This window comes from Nannospalax galili, unplaced genomic scaffold (genome assembly GCF_000622305.1).
Source record: "Nannospalax galili isolate Female #2095 unplaced genomic scaffold, S.galili_v1.0 scaffold259, whole genome shotgun sequence".
NCBI lineage: Eukaryota > Metazoa > Chordata > Mammalia > Rodentia > Spalacidae > Nannospalax > Nannospalax galili.
In genome coordinates, this window is record NW_008344750.1 from 3,414,180 (window position 1) to 3,440,677 (window position 26,498).

The following is a 26,498-nucleotide window of genomic DNA, read 5'->3' on the forward strand; positions in this document are numbered from 1 at the left end:
CATGGTTGTACGACAAATACTTAACCACTGAGCCAAATCTCCCCAGACTCCTGACCCCAATTTTTCTGAGACTGGGTCTCGTGTAGCCCAGGCTGGCTTCAAGGATGTAGCTAAGGATGACCCTGAACTTACAATCCTCCTCTCTACCTCCCAAGAGCTGGTATTAGAGGTGTGTGCTATCACACCTCCTTAATGAAGCCTTTTCTCATTCTATTCTATTTGCAACTTCCTCCACTGGGCCCCCAGAGCAGAACCTGTCAGGTATGGCCTTGCAGGAGGCAGAAGAAAGAGATTGCTGATTCTAATTATGTCACTGTCCTTCTCTCAGACACCTTGAATGTGCTTTTGCATTTTTCTACCCTGTGCTTCACAGTTATTTCCTTTTGCTCAAAAGACTTTCTTCCTTGCTATGATAGACCCCAACTCTACCTGCTCCTTTAGTCTGTCCTACCTCCTACAGCACACGCTATCTGAACTTTTCTTTTGAGGTGTGGAATCCAATACCTGTGATTCCTTAAGGGTTATCAAAGGACCATGTCTGGTACTCACATGTTCATGTCAGAAGGGCAGAGTGTATGGCCCTAAGGAAAAATGGTAAATCAGTCTCTGAGACTGCCTGGGACAGTTAGCAGGAGGAGGACAGACCAAAAGACCACCTAGGAGTCTTCCAATTCTGCTGATCTCATCTCTTTCTTTTTTTGCTATTCTTTTAGCCTTTCCACAAAACTTACATTAAAACTACTAAAATAGGGCTAGAGAAATGGCTCACTGGTTAAGAGTACCTCCTGCTCTTCCAAAGGACCTGAGTTCAGTTTCCAGCACCCATGCTGAGCAGCTCACAAATGCCTGTAACTCTAGCTCCAGGGGTTCTGATGCCCTCTTCTGGCCTCTGCAGTACCCCCACACAAGGCATACACATACATGCACATAAATAAAAATCGAAAATAAATACATTAAATAAAACTATTAAAATAGAAAAATTGAAACAAATTAAGCAATGGGAGGTGAAGAATGAGTTAGTGTTTAGATAATCTGCAGTTGAGTCAGCAGCTCCTGTCTGAGTCTGCCCAACAAGAACTACCCTACAGCCAGGTGTGGTGGCACATGGCCTTTAGCTCCAGCACCAAGGAAGCAGAGGCAGGCGGATCTCTGTGAGATCAAGGCCAGCCTGGTCTACATAGTGAGTTCCAGGCTAGCTGGGGTTACAGGGAGACTGTCTCAATAAAACTAAAAAAATAAAGAAAAAAAAAAAAGAACTACCCTAGGTTTGTAAGTCACCCTAATGGGAAAGACACTCGTAAGCCCTCAGAGACAAGAATATCTTACCTTGGTATAAGACAGCAAATCCCTGGGCCTGATTGATGCGATCAGAGAAGAAATACAAAATGACAAAATCCAGAGAGACATTAAAGGACAAGGGTGGGTGGTTCCTTCCATTGAAACGGACCAGGACCTGGTGGGTGTAGCCGTCCAGCAGCTCCACCATGTCTGCAGAATCCCTGATATCAAATAAGGTGAAGTTGAAATGGATGTGAGAGGCTCCTGGAACCCGAATTGTCCAGTAGCAGACCCGCCCAGTGGCATAGGTGTCAGGAAAGTCAGGGGAATAGACCACAGATGTCATGGCTGAGTAGTTCCCACCGCAGGCACCCACGAGAGCTGCAGAAGAGAGAAGACAGCAGGCCTGAGTCTCAGTCACAGGGCTCCTTCCCTAGTGCTGATGTAAACAAAACTCTTCATAAGAAATGTGATCCTGTTTGAGATATTGTTTTCAGTTACAAAACCAGACCATCTTAGGTTTTAGGATCAAATCACCAGATGAATCACTTAAACCCAGAACAAATGACGGCAGACTCTGGTTTTCCCCAAGAGACCTTACGAGTTACTACTCAGAACAGTAGTGCAGCCTCATTCGGGGTCTAGCTGGAGTCAGAGAGTCTGGGTTCAGGACCAGCAGGGCCATGTGATCCTTGGAGCTGTACCTCATTCCCAGGCCTCTCACTTCTGTTTCCCATGTGGGGCCACCACCTGCTCCTGTATCCCATGACAATGAGAAGGCAGATGAGATAAAGTGTAAGAAATGGGGACCTCTCAGCACAGGGGAGGCCTCTGAAGAGGTTAAGTCATAAAGGAAAAGGGTTTTGTATCTCAGAATCCCCAGCATCTTAGAGGTGCAGTGCTCACATGAGAGAGCCACATTCATTTTTCAAGTGGCACAAGAAAGAATTTTCTGGACTGGGAGTGCTGCTCAGTGGTAGAACACTTGAGTAGCATGCATGAGACCATGGATCTGATCCCCAATACCACCCAAGGAGGGAAATCAAAGGAAAGAAAAGTCTTTCTGCACAGGGTAAATAGCAGATTCTCATTATTCTCTATCAGTCATATTTGGTTTCTCTGGATGCCTGTTTTTGATTGGCAGGCTTTAAGACGGGGCCACAACCACTTCCTGTCTTGTACAGTTTAGTGTAAACAAGATCTTGGGGAAATGAAAGGCTTCAGGGAGTGTAGGGCTGAGTTTTTAAAAAGTATTTGGGTTTTTTTGTTTTGTTATTTTGCTTTGTTTTTGATTTTCAGTGATGGGATGAAACCCAGGGCCTGTGCAGAACCTTCTGCTGAGCTACATCTCAGCAGGCTTTAGGGAAGTTCTGCTTTCATTTTAGGACACAGAAAGCAATACATTTGTATGCTGCTTTGCTGGGCCTGGTGGTACAGGCCTACAATCCTAGCACTGATGAAGATGGTGAGTTCAAGACCCTGTCTCAAAAAGCCAAAGGCTGGGGATAGCTCAGTGATAGAGACTTTGACTAGCAGTGATCTCTAGCCTTGGAAAAACAAACAAACAAACAAACAAACAAACAAACAAAAGCTGCTTTCTCATCATAATAATGGAATGCTCAAAACCCCGAAGCTGAAGTCTCAAGACAATGAAGGAATTTAATGCTAAAAAAAGAAGCTCCTCCAAGGAGAATCAGGACACAAAAGTGGGTTTATCTGTGCCAGAGCATAGGAGGAAGAATGACTTCCACAAAGCAGCTAAGATTTTAGCAAGATGTCAGCCTTGCTTCTCCACTGAGGATAGTAAGAGCTCCAAACACTATGGTGTTTGCATTCACTTGTAAGCTTTTCAGCACAGGCCTCTGAGTGCTGGCAGGAGTGACTAATGTCAGGCAGCTGGCCAGAGCTTCCCTTGGTGGCACAGGTGTGCAGGAGGGACAGGCTACAGCTGAGGGACAAGCCTGAAGCACTACCCACTTCCTGAGCCTTTCTCTCAAAGGAAGGCAATTAACCCATTGCTCCCAGGGTCACTGGAGAGAGGCAGATGCAAAACATGTTTGTGTCTAGGGAAGAAATAGGAGACTCCTTTCTACCCAGTAATGAGGTAAAGATCCACTGCCTCTGGAGAAAAGTTAAACCAAAAGACATCAGTCCCTGCTTGCCTTAAGGCCTCCTGAAAAAGGACAAGAAATTCTCTCTTCCAAGTTCCACCAAAACCAAGGTGGTGTGTGGCTGCCAGGGAGAAGAAGAGATGGTGGTAGAGGACCGCTGAAAAAGTCTCACTCCTGTAGCCTAGAGGCATGTCCTAAGCTGAAGCAGAGCAGGAGAACCAGAACCCTTAGCTCCCCACAAACAGCACCAGGTAATGGGTAATGACCATCTCCCACAAGGGCAGATCAAGAAGGGAACAGCAGTCCCCCTGTGACTTGCTCAAAGCTGAGCGTGTAACAGGAACCCTAAGGATACCCATTGGTACCCTCTGCTCTACACTAAGCACAAGCTGGAGGGATCTGAAGTCTGAAGTGCACTGAGGGCAATGACAGAAAACCAGTCCAAACTCAGCTACTGACAGCCTGGACCAGTCCCTAAACTAAGTAGGCTACCCAGGCATAAATGCTATTTTCTTCAGTGTCGACCATTCTCCCCATGGTGTACGGCATTAAATAGAATACCATAGCACACACACAAAATCAAGAAAAAATGGGGGTGGTGGGGGGATACTCATTGTCAAGAGACAGAGCAGCTGAGTGTGGTGCTACATGCCTTTAACCCCAGCACTTGGGAGGTAGAGGCAAGTAGAGCTCTACTGAATTTTATTTATTTATTTATTGGTATTTTTGAGACAGGGTCTCCCTGTAGCCCCAGCTGGCCTGGAACATACTATGTAAATCAGGCTGGCCGTGAACTCACAGAGATTCACCTGCCTCTGCCTCCCGAGTGCTGGGATCAAAGGCATGTGCCACCACACCCGGCTCAGATCTCTTTTGAGTTTGAGGCCAGCCAGGTCTACATAATGAGTTCTACACTAGGGAGTATTACATTGTAATAACAATAAACTCTTAAAAAACAAACAAGAGACAAATATAAATGCTAGAAATAAAACAAACACTGTTGATGAAGCATTCCTTTGGTTGACTTATCAGCAGACTAAGCACAGCTGAGAAGGAATCAATAAACTTGAAGACAGATCAATAAAACTTATCCAAAATGAAACAAAGAGGAAAAAAAAAACAAAAACAAAAACAAAAAAACGGGCTGGAGAGATGGCTCAGCAGTTAAGAACACTGGTTGTTCTTGCAGAAGACCTGGGTTTGAATCCCAGCATCCACATGGCAGCTAACAACTGTCCGTAACTCCTGTTCTAGGGGATCTGACAGTCTCTTCTGTCCTCCGAGGACACTGCTCGACATGGGCGTACTTATCTACATGCAGGCAATACACACATACACATAAAAATAATAAATAAAATATTAAAAAAAAAGAACAGCATCTAACAGCAATGGACAAGTATCAAATGACTTAGTGTGTTTAATTAGTCTCATAAAGAAATGAAAAAGGAAAATGGGCAGAAGAATTATTCAAAGAGGTAAGAACATTCCAAAGTCAACGTAAGGGGATACCACAGAGCTACGAATCTCAGCAAACTCAAGAGCAAACAGACACAAAGAAAATATACCTAGACCGCCACTGTCAAATACTGAAAACCAAAAGAAGGGTCTGATATTCTGGAAGACAGAAACTGTGACCTAGCCCTTTCCCACTACCTCCTTCCCTCTCTAGCCACTTGAAGATATCTCCATCATCCCAAATCATGGGCCAGTCCACAGCCAACACCTCCAAAGTGTTCAGCCTTATTCACAGGATCCTGAGGATGTACTCGAGTTATTTAAACTATTTTACTCTGCAGCAGATCAAACTTTAGAATTCATTTCTATGTTACTGTGTCTTACACTTTTCTCTGAGATTCAGTGAGGTGAGTTATAGAGATGACCCTGGTCACAGGCTCCTGCCAGATCACACACATGGTTCAGGCCCCATCCCTGGTTCTGGTACCCTCTTCTGCTTCCTGACTTACCACTATCTGAATGGAGTGGGCAGTGCTGAGATCGACACCCTGCTCAGTATTTGGGTGGACATAAGCAGAAAAGATAGCCTCTGCAGGGCTGTGAAGGGCCAACTTGAAGATAACTTGGGTAAATGAGCACCATTTGATCACAGACTTTTAAAGCATGAAACTGGATCAGTTATTATGATCAATATTATTATTGCTAATAAAAGAGATCTCAGTTGCTAAAAATAAAAAATGTGGTAAACCCAGGTTTGAATATATACTGAAGAAGTTTACTTAATTGTTGAGGTTTCTTTTGTTGTTGTTTATTTTTTGGAGACAGGATCCTACTGTGTAGCCTGGGCAGGCCTTGAGCTTCTCCTTCCTCCCACACAAGTATACATACACTGCAGACAATTTCTAAGTTAGAACCTATAAAAAGGGCAGTTATGACCTAGGGCTGGGATGGATAGTTATGTGCACAGTGACTGAATTATGTCCCCTCAAAGGATGGATTCAAGTCCTAATCCTAGGGGTCTTTATACATACAATCAAGAATAGGTCATACTAGGTTAGAGAGAGCTTTAAGTCCAGTGATATATGTGCTCATAACAAGGCCCACAGAAACAGATACACAAAATGGGAAGACAGTCATGTCAAGAAAACAGAGATGGAGTGACGCAGCTACAAGCCAATGGATGCCAAAGAGGGTTGGTTATGGGGCTGGAGAGATGATGGTTCAGTGGTTAAGAGCACTGGCTGCTCTTGTAGAGGACCCATGTTCAGTTTCCAGTACCCACATGGTGGCTAACAACCATCTGTAACTCCAGTTTCAGGGAATCCAATGCCCTCTTCTGGCCTCCATGGGCATTGCATGCATGTGGTATACTCACACATGCAGGCAAGACACTCAAACACATAAAATAAAAATAAATGAAAAAAAAAGGTTGATTATGGTTTGAATCTGAAATATTCTCCACAGGCTCATGTTCTGATCATTTGTTCTTTGATGATAGTGCTATTTGGGGAGGTTGTAGGACCTTTAGGGTGTGGGCCTAGCATGTCTCTAGTGGTGGGCATCTGAAGGCAATATGTTGCCCAATCCCTGGTTCTGGTACCCTTTTTGTTTCTTGGCCTACCACCATGTGAACAGTCTCTACCATACCATATGGTCCTGCCACCATAGACTGGGCTGGTCCACTATCCTTTCTTGTAATGATAGACAAAAATCCCTCTGAAACTATGAACCAAAATAAACATTTCCTCCTGTAAGATATGTCTGTCAGATATTTTGGTTACAGTGATGCAAAAGTAATTAACAAAGAAAACTGTTACCAGAGAAGTGGGGTCATTGCTATTAACTAAACCTGGTTATATGGTTCTTAGGCCTTTGGAACTGGTTTGCAGGAATGTGTAAGAGTTTGGAGATGTAGGCTAGAAGTCTTGGAATGATGCTGGTTCTACTTAATAGGCAATTCTAGTGGGAGCTGAGAAGAGAAGAATATCAACAGAAATAGACAGTGGACTGTGCTCATGAAGCTTCAGATGGAAACAAGGACACATCTGAATTGAGTCTATGTTCTGCTGTGCCCTAAAGATCTGAGTGAGACTAAATTCAAAAGGAGTGGAAATTAACTTGGCAAAGGAAAATTTTAAGACAGCATAGCATTCGGGTTATGGCAAGGCTATTGCTGGCTTCTTTCAGCCAAGTTTATCATGAGACAGGAGAAAAAAAGAGTAGAAAAAAATGAAAAATTTACTATTTGGTCAGAGATAAAGCATGTTTAAAAGTGCAGACAAAGCAAATTGAAGGAAGCAGGCATTGTAGAAAGATGCTTTGATGGCATTTCAGGAAGGAAATAGTAAGATGTCACTGACTGAAAGTTCCAGATATAAGACTGAAAATTCATTTAGAAGACTTTCACTTCACAAGAGGTTCAGATGGGAGCTGGGGTGCCCTGCTGGAAAAAGGCTGCCTAGAGAAGTATTTTTCTGGGGTTGCATGGCTTGGCACTCAGAGACAGCTGCAACCATGTTCCAAGGTCCAAGGCCTGACTATCAACAGAACTTGGGATTGAACTGTGGTACTGGTTTTGCAGACATGCAGAATGCGAGAGCAAAGAGTGGTTTGGCTGATGTTTCTGTGTGTTGTATATGCAGGTATTCATGTGTGTGCATGTGTGTGGAAGCCAGAGGACACCTCGGGTATTGTCCCTCAGGAGCTGTCTTGTTTCTTGAGACAGGGTCTCTTCTGGCCTGGAGCTTGCCAAGTAGGGATAGGCTGGCCCATGAGCTCCAAGGATCTGCCTGTCTTTGCTTCCTCAGTGCTGAGAATATAGGCATGTGTCACCATTTTCAGCTGTTTTATGTGGATTCTGGGGATCAAATTCAGGTCTTTGTGCTTGCCAACTGAGCCATCTCCCCAGGCCTGCATCAACATTTTTAAGGAAGTTCTGGGAGGCAAGGCAATATGCAGCAGTGTTGGTTTCCTGTGAGAAGCCCAAGTGGATTATGTGTAAAGCCTTGAAGGTAAAGTTTAAAGTTTCAATGGAGATTTTGGACATGCCAGGAGCATGGGATGTCCGTTAAGAAAAGATGCAGGTAATGAGTGAAGCCAGCCCAAGAGACAGGGCATGCACACTACAAGTGGCAGAGCCACATGGGCAAGGGTGTCCAAGCCTGTCAGAGTCAATATCATGATTTGAACCTGATGTCAGAAATGGAGCATTAGGATTTAATATTCACCCTGCTTGGATTTAAACTTGCTTTGGTGCAATCTTTCCTTGCTATTTTCCTGTTTTCCCTGTTGGAAATGGGAAGGTTTACTCTGTGACACTGAATATAGAAAGTACCTAACTTTCTTTTTGATGTCATAGGGGTTCCAAAGTTTGCCTGAGTCTCAGAAGAGACTTTAGACAGTTGAACAGAATTGGGAATGTTAAGACTATGGGGGACTCTTGAAGTTCAACTAAATACATTTTGTGTTATGAGATGACCATGACTTTGGGGGGTCTGGGATAGAATATTATGGTTTGGATCTGAAATGTCTCTGACAGGCTCCTGATCTTTGCTTGTTCAATACCTTGTGAAGCTATTTTGGGAGGCTATGGAATGGGCCTAGTTGGAAGAAGTATGTCACTAGGGGCAAGCCTTTGAAGGTCACAGCCCAGCTGTTAGTTGGGCACCTTCTCTGCTTCCTGGTCAGCTATCATGTAAACGGTTTCTACCACATGGTCCTGCCACCACAAACTGAACTGAGCCACTCAATCCTTCCTTACCCTGATGGGCTGAAACCATGACCCCAAATAAACCTTCCCTTCCTTAAGCTGTTTCTTTTACAAATTTTTAGTTACAGTCCTGGATGCTTGGGAGGAAACAGAAACCAGCTGACACCTTGATTTTGAACTTCTATTCTCTACAATTGTGAGAGAATAAATTCCTGTTGTTTTTAAGCCATGCTAGTTGTAATACTGTTTCAGCAGCCCTAGGAAACAAATCATGCTCAAAATGGAGCTCCCTGCCTAGTGAGCTGTGTACCTCCCTAAGGCCACAAACACATTGCAGATGCGATTACATTTCTCAGGAAGCTCAAGCCCTTTCATCTGCCTTCTCATCTGTGACCTTCCTTTCTAGAATGCTAAAATCAGGTGCTGCAAATCTCATAAACTCTCACTGCCACTGAGTGTGTATATGTGGGATTATGACAAGGGACCGGGTCCTCAGGGATGAGAAAGCACAGTGTTGGAGAGGTCAAGGTTCAGGATCCACAACCCACTCAGAACAGCCTCCTTTCTCGCTGGCACCTCACAAATGTAGCAGACAGTGAGGTCATGGCTCAGGGAAAATGCAATGCCAGGGCTGGAAAAACAACTTGAAGTTGCAAGATCATCTTCTCAGATGCATCACAGTGAAGTATAAATCCCCAGTGCCTACAAACAAATGAAACAGGGCTGGAAACTATTAAAACAAGAGCATACTAAAGTTGATTCATACAGGTACAGCAGTGTCAATGCTAAACTTTAACTTTTCTAGGTTGTCAGAGTAGCTCATGATAGGCCAAAGCTTCAGAACACTGGGTTTGACTATAGCATGGCTTATCACTTGTTAAATACTGTTGTCTCTTCCAGAGGGCAGGGCTGAGCCTACCTGTTCTATGACAGGTATTTTGTGACTTGCTGACAGAGCACTGAAAGAGTGGAAATGTAGGTGGGTGAGCTTGCTGTCCCCATCCTGCCTTTGGCACCCAGCATACTCACTGTCAAAGAGGATGATCCGGCCATCCCCACCACAGGGTTGGGTGTGGTCCCCAAAGCAGACGCTGTTGCACTCCGTGCTAGCTGCCTCCCCATGCTTCCAATAGTCAGGATTGTTCCCACAGAAGCATGCATAGCCTGACTCCATCCCAGCAAACTGCCAACAGAAAAATGCACATTGGGAATGTTTTTAGGGAGTTAGTTGGCCCAAAGGGGGCTGGCTGCCCCCTTCCTTCCACCCCCAGAAGTCAACCTCAATATCCCAGTCCATCTGTGACCTCTCCCTAGTCTCACTGCCCATTCTGAGCTGGCCAGTAGCTGTGCCCCAGGAATGTGCTCCCTGTCAGGGAGAATTTCTTTCTAATGCCTGCATTTTCACTGTATTGAACTAAATTTTTAAGGAGAAAAATACCTTAAATGTGAAACACTGATAGAAACAGATAAACATTTTATTAAGTAGTTACTATGTGCCAGGTAAGATGTACTGTGTAACTAAAAGTTACAGGTGGTTGTGAGCTGCCTCACATGGGTGCTGGGAACTGAACTCAGGTCTTCTGCAAGAACAGCACATGCCCTTAACCACTGAGCCATCTCTCCATCCACAAGTCGTGTTATAGCTAATATTCACAACAAACTCAGTATAGTTCCCATTTGAATTTTCATTTTATTAATCTAGTGCATAGTCCTGTAAGAGTCAACCCCTGCTGAGATTTGTGCAACCGCCAGTATAGTCAGCACAGAAGCTGTGTGGCCCCAGTGGCCTTGCTGCTCTTGTTTTGTAGCCCTTGTAATTGTCCCTGGAACTACCACTGGCATTGTTTACTATTATCATTGTGTATTTCTGAGAATGTAAAATAAATATTTGTGTTTTTTTTCCCCACTCAGCATGTCTTTGAAGTTCATACAAACTGGAGCATGTAAGAACAGCTCACTCCTTTGTTTTACCAACCAGAGTCCCTTAAACTATGGACATGCCACAATTTGTTCATCTATTTCCAGGTTTTCATGACTACGAATAGAACTGCTATAGGCATTTTTGTGCAGATTCTTGTGTGAATGTAAGTCTTTATTTGTACTGAGTAATAACTAGGAGGATTGTTGGGTTTAATTTTATAAGTAACAACCAAACTTTCCCAGGATGACAGCCATTTCACACTAGCAGCAATGTAGAGAGTTTCAATTGCTCCATATTCTCATCAGCACTTGTTATTGCAAGTGTTATTTCACTTGAGCCATTCCAATAGGTATGTGGTAGTGTCTCATGGTAGCTTTAATTTGTATTAATTTAATGACTAATAATGTATGTAATTTCATATGCTTATTTGCCATCTGTGTATTCTCCTTGGTGAAGTGTCTGTTCAGTTCTTTTGCCTATTCTAAATTCATGCTGTTTGACTTTTTACCTTTGACATTTTACAGCTTCTTGATTTTTAGTTTTTAATTAGTTAATTGGTTAATTGATTAATCTAGACAGGGTCTCACTTGGTACCCTGGCTGGCCTAGAACATACTATTTAGACCAGTTTGGCCCTGAACCCACAAAAATCCACCTGCTGCCGGGCATGGTGGCGCACGCCTGTAGTCCCAGCACTTGGGAGGCAGAGGCAGGCGGATCTCTGTGAGCTCAAGGCCAGCCTGGTCTACATAAAAAAAAATCCACCTGCCTCTGCCTCCTGGGTGCTGTGATTGAAGGTATGTGGCACCTAGCTCAGCGACTTTTACATATTTTGGATATAAGTGATTTGCAAAAATTTTCCCCAGGCTGTAGCTTTTCTTTCTCTTCAAAATGCCTCTACAGAACAAAAGTATCATGTTAAAGACATCCTTAACTCCAGTTCCAGGGTAATCCGAAGCCCTCTTCTGACCTCCGGGGCATTGCAGGACACGGTGCATTCACACACATGCAGGCAATACACTTATACACATAAAATAAAAATAATAAATAAAATATTTTAAAAAAGAACTTTTTAGTAGAAAGCAGGTTAAGAAGAGATTTCTATTGTTTCATAGTTTTACATTTTAATCTGGGATCCATTTGAATTTAGTATACAGTGTTTTGTGTTTAAATTCTCTCAATTAGCATGATTGGTAGGAGATCGATTCATCCATGTAACTGTGTGAAATAGCATGTACCAATGTGTCTTTCTTTTTTATTGCTGAGTAGTATTCCACAGATACACACAGTATCATGTTTTGTTTATCTATCAATTAGCAGACATTTAGGTTATTTACAGTTTGGGGCTATTGTAAATATTTGTTTATAAGTTTATGTGTGATGACAGTTTCATTTATTTGAAGTAAATATCCAGGTGGGGTATTGCTAGGATGTAAGGTAAGTGAATTCTTAACTTTATATGAAACTTCAAGATCTTTTTCCATTCCATACTTCTAGCAGTAACTTATGAGTTCTATACTCTATGGCTTCTTTATTATTATTATTATTATTATTATTGTTATTATTTTGGTCTTTTTGAGTCAGGGTCTCCCTGTGGCCCCAGCTGTCCTGGAACTCACTATGTAGACCAGGCTGGCCTTGAACTCACAGAGATCTGCCTGCCTCTGCCTCTCAAGTGCTGGGATTAAAGGTGTGCGCCACCATGCCCGGCTTTATTACTATTTTTATTTTATGTGTGTGAGTCTATTGCCTGCAAGTGTGTAAGTACACCTGTCATGCAGTGCCCATGAAGGTTAGAAGAGGGTGTTGAATCCCCTGGAACTGGAGTTAGGACAATTGTTAGCTGCCATGTGGGTGTTAAGAACTGAACCCAGGTCCTCTGCAAGAGCAGCTAGTATTCTTAATTGCTGAGCCATCTCTCCAGTTCCTGAATTCTTTTTTAAAAAAATATTTTATTATTTTTATGTGTATGAATGTATTGCCTGCATGTATGTGAGTGCACCTGTGTCGTGCAATGCCACGGAGGTCAGAAGAGGGCTTTGGATTCCCTTGGAACTGGAGTTAAGGACTTTTCGTAGCCACCATGTGGGTGCTGGGAATCGAACCCAGGTCCTCTGCAAGAGCAGTCAGTGCTCTTAACCACTGAGCCATCTCTCCAGCCCCAGGTCCTGAATTCTTAATATCTTTATAGTCTCACTTATAACTAGGGATGCTGAGCATCTTTTCATGTACTGTTGATCATTCATATAGCTTCTTTTGTTTTGTTTTGTTGAGACAGGGTCTCCCTGTAGCCTCAGCTGGCCTAGAACTTAATATGTAGACGAGGTTGGTCTCACAGAGATCTGCTTGCCTCTGCCTCCTGAGTGCTGGGTTTAGAGGCATGCGCCACCATGCCTAGTCCTGTTTTTGTTTTTGAGACAGAAGCTCATATAAGTCCAGGCTAGTTTCAAACTTGCTATGTCGCTGGAGCTGGCCTTGAACTCCTGATCCTCCTGCCTCCACTGCCCATGTGCTGAGATTATGCCACATCCAGACCCATTCATGGGTCTTTTTTGTTGAAATGCTTATTCAAATACTTTGCTCTTTTTTTTTTTTTTCTTTTTGAGAGAGGGTCTAATGTAGCCCAGGATGGTTTCCAACTCATTTTGGTAGCCAACTGGCTTGGCTCTGCTACCACCTCCCAAGTATTTATGTATGCTTATGAGTGTGGGGGTGCATGTGTGAGTGGGGGTGCATGTGGAGGGTGGGTACATATTGTGTGTACTACGTGTAGATGCATGTTATGTGTGTGTGTGCATGTGAAGGCCAGAGGACAACCTCAGGCACTGTCTGCCTTTTTTTCTCAGAGAGGGTCTCTCACTGGCCTAGAACTTGCCATGTAGGTCAGGATGACTGGCCAGTGAGCTCTAGAGAGCCATTGTCTCTGCTTCCCCAGTGCTATGATTACAAGCATGTGCCACCATGTCCATTTTTTTTTTAACCTGGGGGTTGAACACAGGTCCTCACCACTTTACTGTCTGAGCCCCATCCTTAGTTCCCAAGTGCTTCTTTCCCCCGGTACCGAGGATGGAAATCAGGGCCTTGCACATGCTAGACAAGTGTTCTACCACTGGGCTAATTCCTAGCCCTTTTAAAAACTGAAATATAGGGGCTGGAGCGATGGCTCAGTGGTTAAGAGCACTGGCTGCTCTTGGTTCGATTCCCAGCACCTATACAGTGACTAAGAACCATCCATAACTCTAGTTCCAAGGGAATCTGATTCCTTCTTCTGACCTCCATTGGCATTGCATGACACAGGTGCACTTACATACATGCAGACAATACACTCACACACACACACACACACACACAGAAACAAAAAATTGAAATACAATTCACATAACAGAAAATTTACTATTTTAAGTGTACATTTTAGTGGTTATTGGTAGATTCACTACGCCATTCAACTACCATGTGATTCCAGATCACTGTCTACTTGGAAAAGAATCCATGTGGTGATTTCAGTTAGTCCTGCTTCTTCCCATCTCCCACCGCTGGTGGCTACTAACTTACTTTCTGTCTTTACAGATCACCTGTTTTGGACAATTCACAGAAATGGAAGCACACAGTACCTGGCCTCTTGTACCTGGCTTACTGCATCTAATGGAATGCTTTCAAGCTTCTTCCATGCTGTAGCATGCATGGGCATTTCACTTTTTTTTTTTTGGTCTTTTTGAGACAGGGTCTCTGTGTAGCTCCAGCTGGCCTGGAACTATATAGACCAGGCTGACCTTGAATTCACAGAGATCTGTTTGCCTCTGCCTCCCAAGTGCTGGGATTAAAGGCATGTGCCACCATGCCTGGCCAGTATTTCACTTTTTGTGGTTGAATTAATTTTCCATTCCACACCATTATTTAGGAATATGTTCCAAAGTATTCCATGATTTTCTTTTTTCTATTTAAATGTATTTATTTACTTATTTTTATTTTATGTGTATGAGCGTTATGCCTGCATGTGTGTAAGTGTACCCGTGTCATGCAGTGCCCGTAGATAGAAGAGGGCATTGGATCCCCTGGAACTAGAGTTACAGATGGCCGTTAGCCATCACGTGGGTGCTGGGAATTGAACCTAGGTCTTCCGCAAGAACAGGCAATGCTCTTAAGTACTGAGCCATCTCTCCAGCACCTTCCACATTTTCTTTATTCATTCAACAGCAGATGGATATTTGGGATGTTGCCAGGTTTTAGCTATTATAAATAATGCTGCTATCAACATTTATGTAAATTTTTGTGTGTGAACATCTGTCTTCAGCTCTTGAGGATATGCCTAGGAGTAGAATTCCTGGGTTATAAGGAATCCTACATTGAATTCTTTGAACTGCTAGACTGCTTTCCAGAGAAGTGGCACCATTTTACATTTCTATCAGCAGTGCTGGAAGATTCCTATCTCTCTACAGACTCACTAACTTGTGTTACTGTCCTTTTTTTGTTGTTATTGTTAACTACAGCTATGAAGTTGTAGTTTGCTTTTGATTTGTACTTTCCTAAATACTAATGACACTGAACATCTTTCCATGTATGTACTGGTCACCCAGCTTCCATAAAGAAATATCTGTACAGATCCTTCTCCCACTTAAAAAAACCAGACTGTCGGTCATTTTACCTTTGAATTGTATCGGGGCACCAGACCCTTAATAGATGTATGAGCTTCAAGTACCATCTCTCATCTATGGCTTGTCTACTCACTAGAATCTTTGATAGACAAGTTTTTAATTTTGAAGAAGTCTTGTTTATTTCCTTGGTTACTTATTCTTTTGGTACTGTACATAGGAAACCACTGCTTAAGTTCAAGGTCCAGCACATTTATCCCTAGGCTCAGCTCTTATAAGGGAGTCTATGACGGTTAATCTTGACTGTCAGCTTGATCGGCAGACAATCACCTAGGAGACAAACCTCTGGGCATGTCTTTGTTATATCCACCCTGACTATAGGCAGCACCATCCCATGGGCCGAGGTCCCAGATTTAATAGAAAAGAAAAAATGAGCTGAGCACTAGCACTTCATCTCTTTGCTTCCTGATTGTAGACAAAATATGCCTCATGCCTGACCATGCCTTTCCTGCCATGATGGGCTGTAACCTCAAACTCTGAGCCCAAATAAACCCTTCCTCTTTAAGCTTCTTTTGTCAGATATTTTCTTATAGCAATGAGAAAAGCAATCCACATGGTGCTCAAACTCTGTATTTGCAGTTATCCAGTTGCTTTAGTACCAGTTGCTGAAAAGACTACTCTTTCCCAATCTAATGATTTTGGCAACTCTGTTGAAAAAAAAATCAATCAACCATCAATGTATGGGTTTATTTCTGGATTTAAAAAATTTTATTTTTTAATTTTTTTGATTTATTTAAGTGTATGAGTGTTTTGCCTGCATGTATACAAGTGCAATCATGTTGTACAATGCCCAGAAAGAGGCCAGAAAAGTGCAATGGATCCCCTGGAACTGGAATTACGGATGGCTGTTAGCCACTATGTGGGTGCTGGGAACTGAACCTGGGTCCTCTGCAAGAGCAGCCAGTGCTCTTAACTTTTGAGCCATCTCTCTAGCCCCTAAATCTTAAGCAGAGCCTGTAATCCCAACACTTGGGAGATAGAGGCAAGAAAATCAGGACTTCAAGGTCTGCCTAGGCTATATGAGATCCTGTCTTAAAAAAAAACAAAAAAACAAAAACAAAACAGGGGCTGGAGAGATGGCTCAGCAGTTAAGAGCACTGACTGCTCTTGCAGAGGACCCAGGTTCAATTCCCAGCACCCACATGGCGGCTACGAACAATCCTTAACTCCAGTTCCAGAGAAATCCAACACCCTCTTCTCACCTCTGCAGTATTGTATGACATGGGTGCACTCACATACCTGTAGGCAATACACTCATACACATAAAATAAAAATGATAAATAGAATATTTAAAAAATCCAAACAACCAAAAAGCAAACAAAAATATTCTTAGTTGAAGAAGTTCCCTTCCTAATTGCTGAGAGATTTTAATCATTACTTGGTATCACGCTCTCCCCAAATACATTTGCTACATTTTTATTTTGAAATCAAACCTACAAAAAAGCTATAAGGCCCATATGGATCACTGCTTTATCACCTTCACCTAGAGATTCCATTCAAAGTAGCACCTGGCTAGGTCTTGTCCTTTGCAGGGAAAGGATTCAGTCCAAGATTGCAGATTAGCTGTTGGGACTCTACATTCTCCTTTAAGCTGGAATAGCCAGCTCTCTTGTCATTCCTCCTGAACTTAATGAAGGCCAGCAGTTTTGTAGAATGTCTTTTGCTTTGGATTTGTGTTTGTTTAGAGTTTTCTCATGATTAGATTTAAAACTGTACATTTCTGGCAGACACATCACTGAAGTGATGATCAGCTGAAGGCGAGAGGCACATTTATATTGATATCAGTGTCTACCATTCTATAATCAAAAGCCATGAACTTATACTACTCTGATTCCTATCTAACACTACAGGCTTCATTTCAGTTTTTCCAGCTTCTACATTTGGGCCTCCATTCTCTAGCAGTCAGAATATATTAGTCTTCAATATACTCATTAGATGCTCAAGTTCTGCAAAAGCCCACTTGATCACAGAGGTCCAACTGCATTGCTTTTTCATGTGCCTCACATGGGCCCTGAATCCAGGCATGGTACTCTTCTTGCTTAATGACTTTTAGACTGAATTATTAAGAGAGAGAGAAGCAAGAGAGGGAGGGAGGAAAGAATCTTTGTCTCTCTTTCTGATAAACAAACAATAGCATTATTGAACCTTAATGATTGGGGAATGAATTTCAGATAAAGGAAAGAATAGAAAGAAAACATTTAGACTAGTAAACAGGCAAGGCCTCACAATCTATCAAGGAGGGAAAGTGCTACCTTGGGCTTGATTCTCTATGAAGTCAGTGACATCCCTGCTCATACTACACATGCTCATGACTTGTCAGAGGCCAAAGAGGAATGCAGCTACTGGGGATTGCCTCCCCACTTTCCTCAGTCTTTAAACATCAGTGCTGAGTTTACTCCTGAGCCCATTCTTCCTCTTTTTTTTTCCCCTGGCAGAGAAAATAGAGCTGTAGGAATTGACAGATTTGGGGTGGGGGGGGGTTGTTTTAATTTATACATATCTTTTTCTTTTTTTTTTTTTTTTTGTCTTTTTGAGACAGGGTCTCCCTGTAGCCCCAGCTGACCTGGAACTTGCTATGTAGCCCAGGCTGGCCCTGAATTCACAGAGATCTGCTTGCCCTTGCTTCTGCCTCCCAAGCACTGGGACTACAGGCATGTACCACCACTCCCAGCTCTCATTATCTTTTCCTACAATTACATGGCCACAGAGTTGTTACCTTGAACCTCTGACTCCGACAAAAACTGATGCAGGTTTGTATAGTGAGTTTGTTGGACGTTTTACTGGTTCCAGTTAGAGGAGGTGGGTTTCCATGATCCTTGTAGCAGCCAAGGTTTCCAGGCACTAGAGACAAAACAAAACAAAAAGAATTTCACAACATCTGGCTGTAAAACACTAAGAAGGAAATGCAGTTTGTGCCAGGTATCCTCACCCTAGCCAATATTTCTAGTCCTGAGGTATAACGCAAACAAATAACTACAAGCTTTAAAAATAACAGCCTCAGCATTCTCTACTAAATGTTACACTTCTGAAGAGTATGTGAGATACAGGTCCTTGTGTAGCCAACTGTAAGATGTTTATTTTACTTATCAATAATGACAGAATTTAATACTGTAGAGAACTAGGAACTATCTCTTAAGAATAGAAAAGTGGGGCTAGACAGATACCTCAGAGGTTAAGAATACTGGCAGAGGGCCTGAGTTCAGCGTCTAGCACCCATATGGTAGCTCAGTCTATATCTCCAGTTCCAGGGGTTCTGATGCCCTCCTTTGGCCTCCTTGGGTACCAGGCATCATGTGGTGTACATACATAAATGTAAGCAAATACTCATACACATAAAGTAAAAACTAAGAAAAAACAAATCTTTGAAAGTAAAAAAAAAAAAAAAAAAAAAAAAAAAACCCTCAAATTTCCAGAGGAACCGGTCAGTATACTACAGAGATACCTGTATCCATACTTACTGTGAAATAAGCTGAGATGTTCATCAGCAGATAAAGAAAATGTGATATATACACAGTCATAAAGAACAAAATTAGGTCATGTGTAGGAAAATGAATGGACCTGGAGATCATAATATTAAGCAAAACAAGCCAGACTCGGAAAAATACGATTTTTCCCTCATATGTGGAACCTAGCTTTTATATATATAAATATTTATAGTTTGCATATGCATGTGGAGGCCAGAGGGACTACCTTGGATGTTGTACCTCAGGTGATGTCCACCTTTTTTTTTTTAAAGACGGGGTCTATCACTGGTCTGGAACTCATCAAGAAGGCTAGGCTGGCTGGCCAGTGAGCCTGAGAGCCACCCTTTCTCTGCCTTGCCAATGTTGGAATTACAAGCATGCACCACCATGTCTGACTTTTTTTTTTTTTAACTTTTAAAAAAACTTTATTGAGAATTTCATACATGCATATAAGGTGTTTTGATAAAATCCATGCCCACTCCCTCCCTTCCAACACTTCCCATATCTCCCCATCACTTTTTTCTTTTTCTTTTCTTCTTTCATTTATTTATTTTCATGGGGCTTTTGGGTACTTTAACATTCCTCCCTCTGAAGTGGTAACCCTAAAATCTTTTAAGGATTAGATACAAGCTCCTAAATACTTTTTGACATTTTTGGCCTATGGAACAGTGTGTGTTGCTAACAGGCCCAAGGACATTTTGACTTTTAGACAAGAAACTGGCTACTTTTCTTTGGGGTCTTTTTACCCTAACTGCCTAGCCAATTCCTATGTCCTATTCTTATCATGCCATCCTCTGAAGGGGATACCCAAATTGCCAATAGGGAATAGGGACACAGACCGCTCCAGCTTCTTCCATGGTGAACAGGGACACAGGGTGAGGCAATTGGAGTACCCCTTCAGTGGGTCTATCTAAAAGACTCCCAAATTACATAACTCTTATCTGTAAGGGGAAAAGAAAGTCCTTGAATCCTGAATAGGAGATGTGAAGGAGAAGTAAAAGCAAGAGTAATTAGCATTACAAGTTCTAGACAGGGAACTAGAAAAAAGTCAGAACAGGACAAATTTCAAATATTCATATGAGAGTCCACTGGAATTTCTTGACAAAGACTTCCAAAAGCATCCTTCTATTGGGTTATTCCTCATTTTTCTTTTGTCTTCCAAGGCTGGACTCTAGAGTGATGGATTCAGGATTTGCTTTCATGTATTTTGATAGCTGTTGGAGTAGAATCAGTGTCAGTTCCCTCTCAAAGGCTTCCCGGAGAGAGGCCTGCGGGTCATGCAGGCGCAGGGAAGCAGCCTGACTTTTTTTTATATGTGTTATGGGAGATCAAATTCAGGTCCTATTACTGAGCTATCTCCACAGTCTTTTATCTATCAACTGCCTATATCTATGAAGTAGGACTATTTGAGAAAAGGAAGAATAGTGGGAAGTTGAACAGGAGAAACAGAAGAGGGTAATGGGGGGGAGTGAGTATGGTCAAAGTACATGATATCCTTGAACCAAAGTATATGAAAGTACTTGTGTTACAATGCCTTTATGAAGGCTACAGCTTTATACAATGAATATATGCTAACAACAAAACAAAAAGCTTCAGAGTTGCCAGAGAGCAAGAAAACAGCCCTCAGAAGCCTACTTATACCTTGTACTTAAAGCCTTTGTTCTTTTTTAAAAAAAATATCTTATTATTTTTACTTTATGTGTACAAGTGTATTGCCTGCACGTATGTGAGTGCACCCATGTCGTGCAATGCCGCGGGGGTCAGAAGAGGGCTTCAGATTCCCCTGGAACTGGAGTTAAGGACGGTTCGTAGCCAACATGTGGGTGCTGGGAATCGAACCTGGGTCCTCTGTAAGAGCAGTCAGTGCTCTTAACTGCTGAGTCATCTCTCCAGCCCCAAAGCCTTTGTTCTTTAAAAAGCATAATGAATGGGTTTCCTCAAGGCCTACTGGTGAAGAGTGTAGATTCCAACTGCTACTGGAACAAATGACCACAAACCAACTAACTGTCTTACAACAACAGTATTTATTAACCTTTCATCTCTTAGGGTCAGCAGTACTAATTGGGACTTATAGGGCTAAGTGTCAGCAGAGCTGAGCCATACTTGAAGGATCCAGGGAAGAGTTCTTTACTTTTCTAAGAAGCAGCCCACAGTTTAGGACCACACCCTCTTCAGTTCCCTCTTCACCTTTCCTTGTCTCCCTTGGCTTCCACTGTCTTAGTGCCTTCCCTGACCCAGACCTTCCTATAAGTACACTGGACCCACATAGATAATCTCGGATAATCTCACCTTCCCAAATCTTTAGCCACACTTGCAAAGTCCGTTATGCCATCTAAGGTCACACAGTGATAGAATTGGGATTACAGTCTATCTTTGGGGGGGGGCGGGTGTCATTATTCAGCCTACCACAATGAGCATATTAGTGTTTCACAACCACATGCTAGATTGTTTGGCCTAGTGAAAGAGCTGTATCTAAATATAGATACAACCATGGTAGACAGCTTTCCAAGATGGCCCTTAATGATCCTGCTATGGGATCCTGAATGTTTGTATACCACTGTGATGTACTGAGAAATATTCTTGGTTTCTGCCCACTTCCTGCCACTGAATTCCACAGCCGTTAGAATTTCCTGGGTGCTTCTGTTCTGCTTAGCAGGCTCCTGGTTAGCCTCATAGCGGGGGCTAGATACCAGAAAGACCAAACTATAATTGGTAGCTTGGAACTTTCAGTCTCATTCCCCACCCTCCAGGGAGAGAAAAGGGGCTGGAGATGTAGTTAATTAAATTGATGCTCCCTACCTGATGAAGCCTCTATAAAAAGAAACCCTACGGCTGGAGAGATGGCTCAGCACTTAAGAACACGGACTGTTCTTGCAGAAGACCTGGACTTGAATCCCAGCACCCACATGGCAGCTAACAACTGTAACTCCAGTTCCAGGGACTCCGAAAGCTCTCTTCTGTCCTCCGAGGGCACTGCACGACATGGGTGCACTTACCTACATCTACATGCAGGCAACACATGTGTACACATAAAATTTTTTAAAAATAAATAAAACATTAAAAAAAAAAAAAGAAATCTTGCCAGGCGTGGTGGCACACACCTTTAATCCTAGCACTTGGGAGGCAGAGGCAGGCGGATCTCTGTGAGTTCAAGGCCACCATGGTCTACAAAGTGAGTCCCAGGCCAGCTGGGGCTACAGGGAACCCCTGTCTCAAAAAGACCAAAAAAAGGTGGGGGGCAAAAGGAGAAAAAAAGGAAACCCTAGAAAATGGAGTTCAGAGTTTCTGGGGTGATTAACATATCCATGTGCTGAGAAGTGGCACATGGTCACAGGGACAGATGTTCTGGGATTCAATCCTTTTAGACCTTAATGTACTTCAACTGTTCCTTCATTGGTTTTCTTTATCATATCCTTTCTAATACACCAATGAGTATGTTTCCTTGGGTTCTGTGAGCTACTACAGCAAATTACCAGACCTGAGGAGGAAGTCATGGAAACCCTTTAATTTGCAGACAAGTTTGACAGAAGTGTGAATAGCCTATAGCTTCACAACTTGTAACTAGCATCTGAAGTCGGGTGTGGTCTTGTATTGCTGAGTCTCTGACCTGAGTCTGAACCAACGCTAGGTATTTAGAGTCATAATTTAATTGTAAGCCATCCGGTTGGTGTCTAGAAAGTTTGAGGGATTGACAGATTTGGAAAAAACTAACCCATCACCTGATAAAGTCTGTGAATATAAAGGAAAAATATTGGTTTTCCCTGTTTTATCCCCCAATTCATGTCTTAAAGTCTGAATCTCCAATGGGCCTCTAAAAGGGAATCAGGGTTAGATGCAGTCATGAAGTGTGAGCCACATACTCCAATAGGTAAGAAGAGAAAGAGACCAGAGCTTTCTCTTTTTACCACAGGAGGATACATCAAGAACACAGCCATAAGTAAACCAGGAAGAAGAGCCTTACCAGACAATCTATTGGTACTTTAACTTTGAACTTCTTAGTTTAATGTCAATTATTTAAGGTACGTGGGCCTAGGTAATTTTATTTAAAAAGTTCGTACTACTGCTGGTTGCATGCCTTTAATTCCAGTACTTGGGAGGCAGAGACAGGAGGATCACTGTGAGAAAAAGGCCAGCCTGTCTAAATAGTGACAGGCCAGCCAGAGCTACAGGGAGACCCTGTCTCAAGAAGTCTATACTGATACTTCCATTTCTGGCCCAACCTTTTTCTTTCTGTGCTGCTAGTGCTCCAGAAAACAATGGTGAATGTTCCTAAAACCCACCGGACATTGGGTAGGAAATGTGACAAGTGCCTGTCCCACAAGTGACACAGTACAAGAAGAGCAAGGAGTCTCTGTATGCCCAGGGAAAGCGACGTTATGACAGGAAACAGAGTGACTAGGGTAAGCAGACCAAGCCTGTTTTCAGCAAAAAGGCTAAAACCACAAAGACTGTGCCGAGGCATAGGTGTGTAGAGCCCAACTGTAGGCCTAGGAGAATGCTGGCTGTTAAAGATGCAAGCATTGTGAAGTGGGAAGTGTTAAGAGGAGAAAGGGCCAAGTGATCGAGTTCTAAGCCGATTGTGTAACGAAGACAATAAAATCATGAGGTTACAGTCACTTCATTTTTCTGCAGTTGGTCTTTTGGGAGGGAATAAACTAAAGCTATCAACAACAACAAAAAGTCTGTATTACCTGAAACAGATCTCACTCTGAGTGTTCAGGCCCTATGTAAGCCACCTCCTAGTATTCACTCCTTTGTTGAGACAAGGTCTCCCCATGTTGCCCAGGCAGGTCCCAAGACGCTGGGATTACAGATATGCACCACCATGCCTGACTTCAGGCTACACAAAAGCAATATGCCCTATCAGAGGCTTGGTGGCAAAGAACTGAGGGTGGCCTTCAGCCAACAAAGAAATGGATCTCATTACCAACTGTGTGAGCTGGAGAGGATCTTTCCCAGTCCTGCCTTCAGATGAGACTCCAGCCCTGGCAATGCCCTGACTGCAGCTTTCTAAGAGACCTTGATGCAGAGGACCTAGCTAAAGTCATATCAGATTTCCTGACTCACAGAATATGTAACAATAAATGTATGCAACTTTAAGCCATTAAATTTTGGGGTCATCTATTCCACTAAGTAGTAGGTAACTAATATATGATACATATCAAATGTTTATTGAATGAAGGAATTAATTCTTTGTGAACTATGAACACACCAGTCTCTCAGGACCTTAGTTCTCCATCCATGCTATTAACTCAGGAATACTCTATTACCAGTTGAAGCCATTTTCCTTTCTCTGCCTCCTCATAATTTGTATATCTGAAGATATAATAAAACATCTTACAGGTACTCTAGGTTCAATTCCAAAATAACCTGAGAGATCAGTGAGTTTGGAATAGCATTTTTCCTTTATGGTTTTAGACAACATGGCCCAGTGTAATGAGCTTTATCTCTACATTAGTCTTTTGAGCATATAAAAATATATGAAGGCTGGGCATGGTGGCACACACCTTTAATTCCAGCACTTGGGAGGCAGAGGCAGGTAGATCTCTGTGAGTTCAAGGCCAGCTTGGTCTACGTAGTGAGTTCCAGGCAAGTTGGGACTACAGGGAGACCCTGACTCAAAAACACCAATATATATATATATATACATACACATATGCAACTTCTTAGACCATCTAACCAGCTTATTTTACACTGGCAAGAAGCATTTCTGCTAACCCGGTGTGCTGGATAGTTTTAGTGTCAACTTGACACACCTGGGTTGAGGGAGCCTCAATTGGGGAATTGTCTTCATTGGACTGGCCTGTGGCCATGTACATGGGGCACCTTCTTGATTGCTGAGTGATGTGGGAGGACCCAGCCCACTGTGGGTGGTGTCATCCCTGGGCAGGTGGGCCTGTGTTGCAAAAGAAAGCAGGCTGAGCAGGGGTCAGGGGAGCAAGCCAGTGAGCAGCATTCCTCCATGGCCTGTGCTCTAGCTCTTGCCTCCTGGTTCCTGCCCTGAGTCCCTAGCTTGGGCTTCCTGATGAACTGTGACCCGGGAGATGTAAGATAAAATAAACCCTTTCCTCCCCAAGTTGGTAGTGGTCAGAGTATTTTGTCACAGCAATGAAGAAACAAACTCAGACACCCAGATTCTCCCATTTCCCCCTTTAAGACATGATGGTCCCTTTCTCCCTTGTTCACACATGGGTCAAATGTAACAAATGTGGCTTGAGCTCTAGTGTTAAAATGAATCTTTCAGAAATAAACCAAATCTCTACAGTAGCAAGTGTAAACAGAATAGACAGGAACAGTCTAAAGTTCAGTGGAGGCCATGCCTGGGAATATCTGAGTTTTAGGGTTTAAACAACTCAGAGAGTTAAGCAACTGCAGTCAGGGGCAGATGATTTAAACTGAGCTTGTTAAAGAGACTTTTCATATGGAAACCTGAGCCATGAGAGATTTAATGGTTCTTAATAAAAACTACTTAATAAGAACCATTAAGAACTACTTGATCAGCCAGGTGTGGTGGTGCACACCTTTAATCCCAGCACTTGGGAGGCAGAGGCAGGTAGATCTCTGTGAGTTTGAGGCCAGCCTGGTCTACATAGTGAGTTCCAGGACAGCTGGGGCTACAGGGAGACCCTGTCTCAAAAGACCAAAAAAAAAAAAAAAGAACTACTTGATCATGATCATCTTGGTCATTTATTCTGATTCTTGTCTCATTTATTCCATTATGCTCAAGTAAGCATACCATTTTGCATTAACTCATGCACAGTCTGAGGCACATAGTCATAAATGTTAAAGTTAGACATAGCAATGGGCCACATTAATACAGTTGGAAACTACAACCTTTATTTACAAAAATTTGGTGAACAAATCTAGGCAGTTTGTGTTCCAATGTGGCAGTCGGGTCCTGATCTACACCGTGAGGTGGATCACCAGGAATTAGCTACACGCAGCTGCTGTTCTAAGCCACTGTAACATCAGTGGCTTGAAGTATCATCTTTCCCCTCAACTCCAAGCCTACCACTTGCCAAACTGCCAATTTTCTACTTGCCCACGCTTCTCCATGCTTCTACTTCCTTAGTTCTGTCTTCTACTTAGACCAGGGCTTCTTTAACTTGTTTCTTCTCACAATCCCCTTTCACCAAAAAAACCCTTTTATATGACCCTGGTATAAAGGCACATAAAATAGGGGCTAGGGAGATGGCTCAATCAGTAAAGTGCTTACCTTGCAACCACAAGGATCCAAGTTTGATCCCCTGAATGCACATAAAATAGCCATGCACACCTGCAATCCCAGTGCTGGGGAGGCAGAAACGGGTAGATCCCTGGGACTCCCTGGCTAGTCAGCCTAGTTCAATTAGCAAGCCCCAGGCCAGTCGCAAAAAAAACAAAGCAGATAGTACCCGAGGAGTGACACCTGAGTTTGTCCTCAAATGCACACACACCTGCTGGGACTGCAGGCATGCACACATGTATACACACGTGCACCTGAATGCATATGAACACAGACAAAGGCATACAAATCAAACATTTATCAGTAGTAATAAAGAAATTTTCTTTAAAACAATTCTTTGGTGTACATATAATTTTACCATTTATTAAAGACCAAATCAAATTTGCATACTAATGAGATAGATGTTCTTATTTTTTACATAATGAATTAAATTATGGTTGATATTACAGAACATAAAATATCTTCAATTTTTTTTGGAACTGATCGCTATTTTGATTTTATAATCAATACTGAGAACACTGCTTCCCACATAGTACAAAATAACAAAAGTGTGGTTAGAGCCATTTTAGAAAAATTTTGGAAATTTTATCCTAATCCCAACGCAAAATTTACTTAACTATTCATGTGTGTATGTATGTGTGTATGTATGCTTGCATGTTATGTGGTGGCTGCACACATATGTGCGTG

At 42.6% G+C, this 26,498-nt stretch overlaps 1 protein-coding gene across 1 annotated transcript in view; it reads right to left on the reverse strand.

The window, feature by feature from the left end:
• The window catches only part of Kremen1 (kringle containing transmembrane protein 1), a gene marked incomplete at its 5' end in the record, with an annotated part of 109,874 nt that overhangs the window by 9,824 nt on the left and 73,552 nt on the right, over positions 1 to 26,498 (reverse strand). Inside the window, 3 exons of the mRNA XM_017800093.2 lie at positions 1,327 to 1,659; positions 9,583 to 9,736; positions 17,839 to 17,963. Of these exons, the coding sequence (XP_017655582.1) occupies positions 1,327 to 1,659; positions 9,583 to 9,736; positions 17,839 to 17,963 (612 nt within the window). The remainder of the gene's footprint in view (positions 1 to 1,326; positions 1,660 to 9,582; positions 9,737 to 17,838; positions 17,964 to 26,498) is intronic.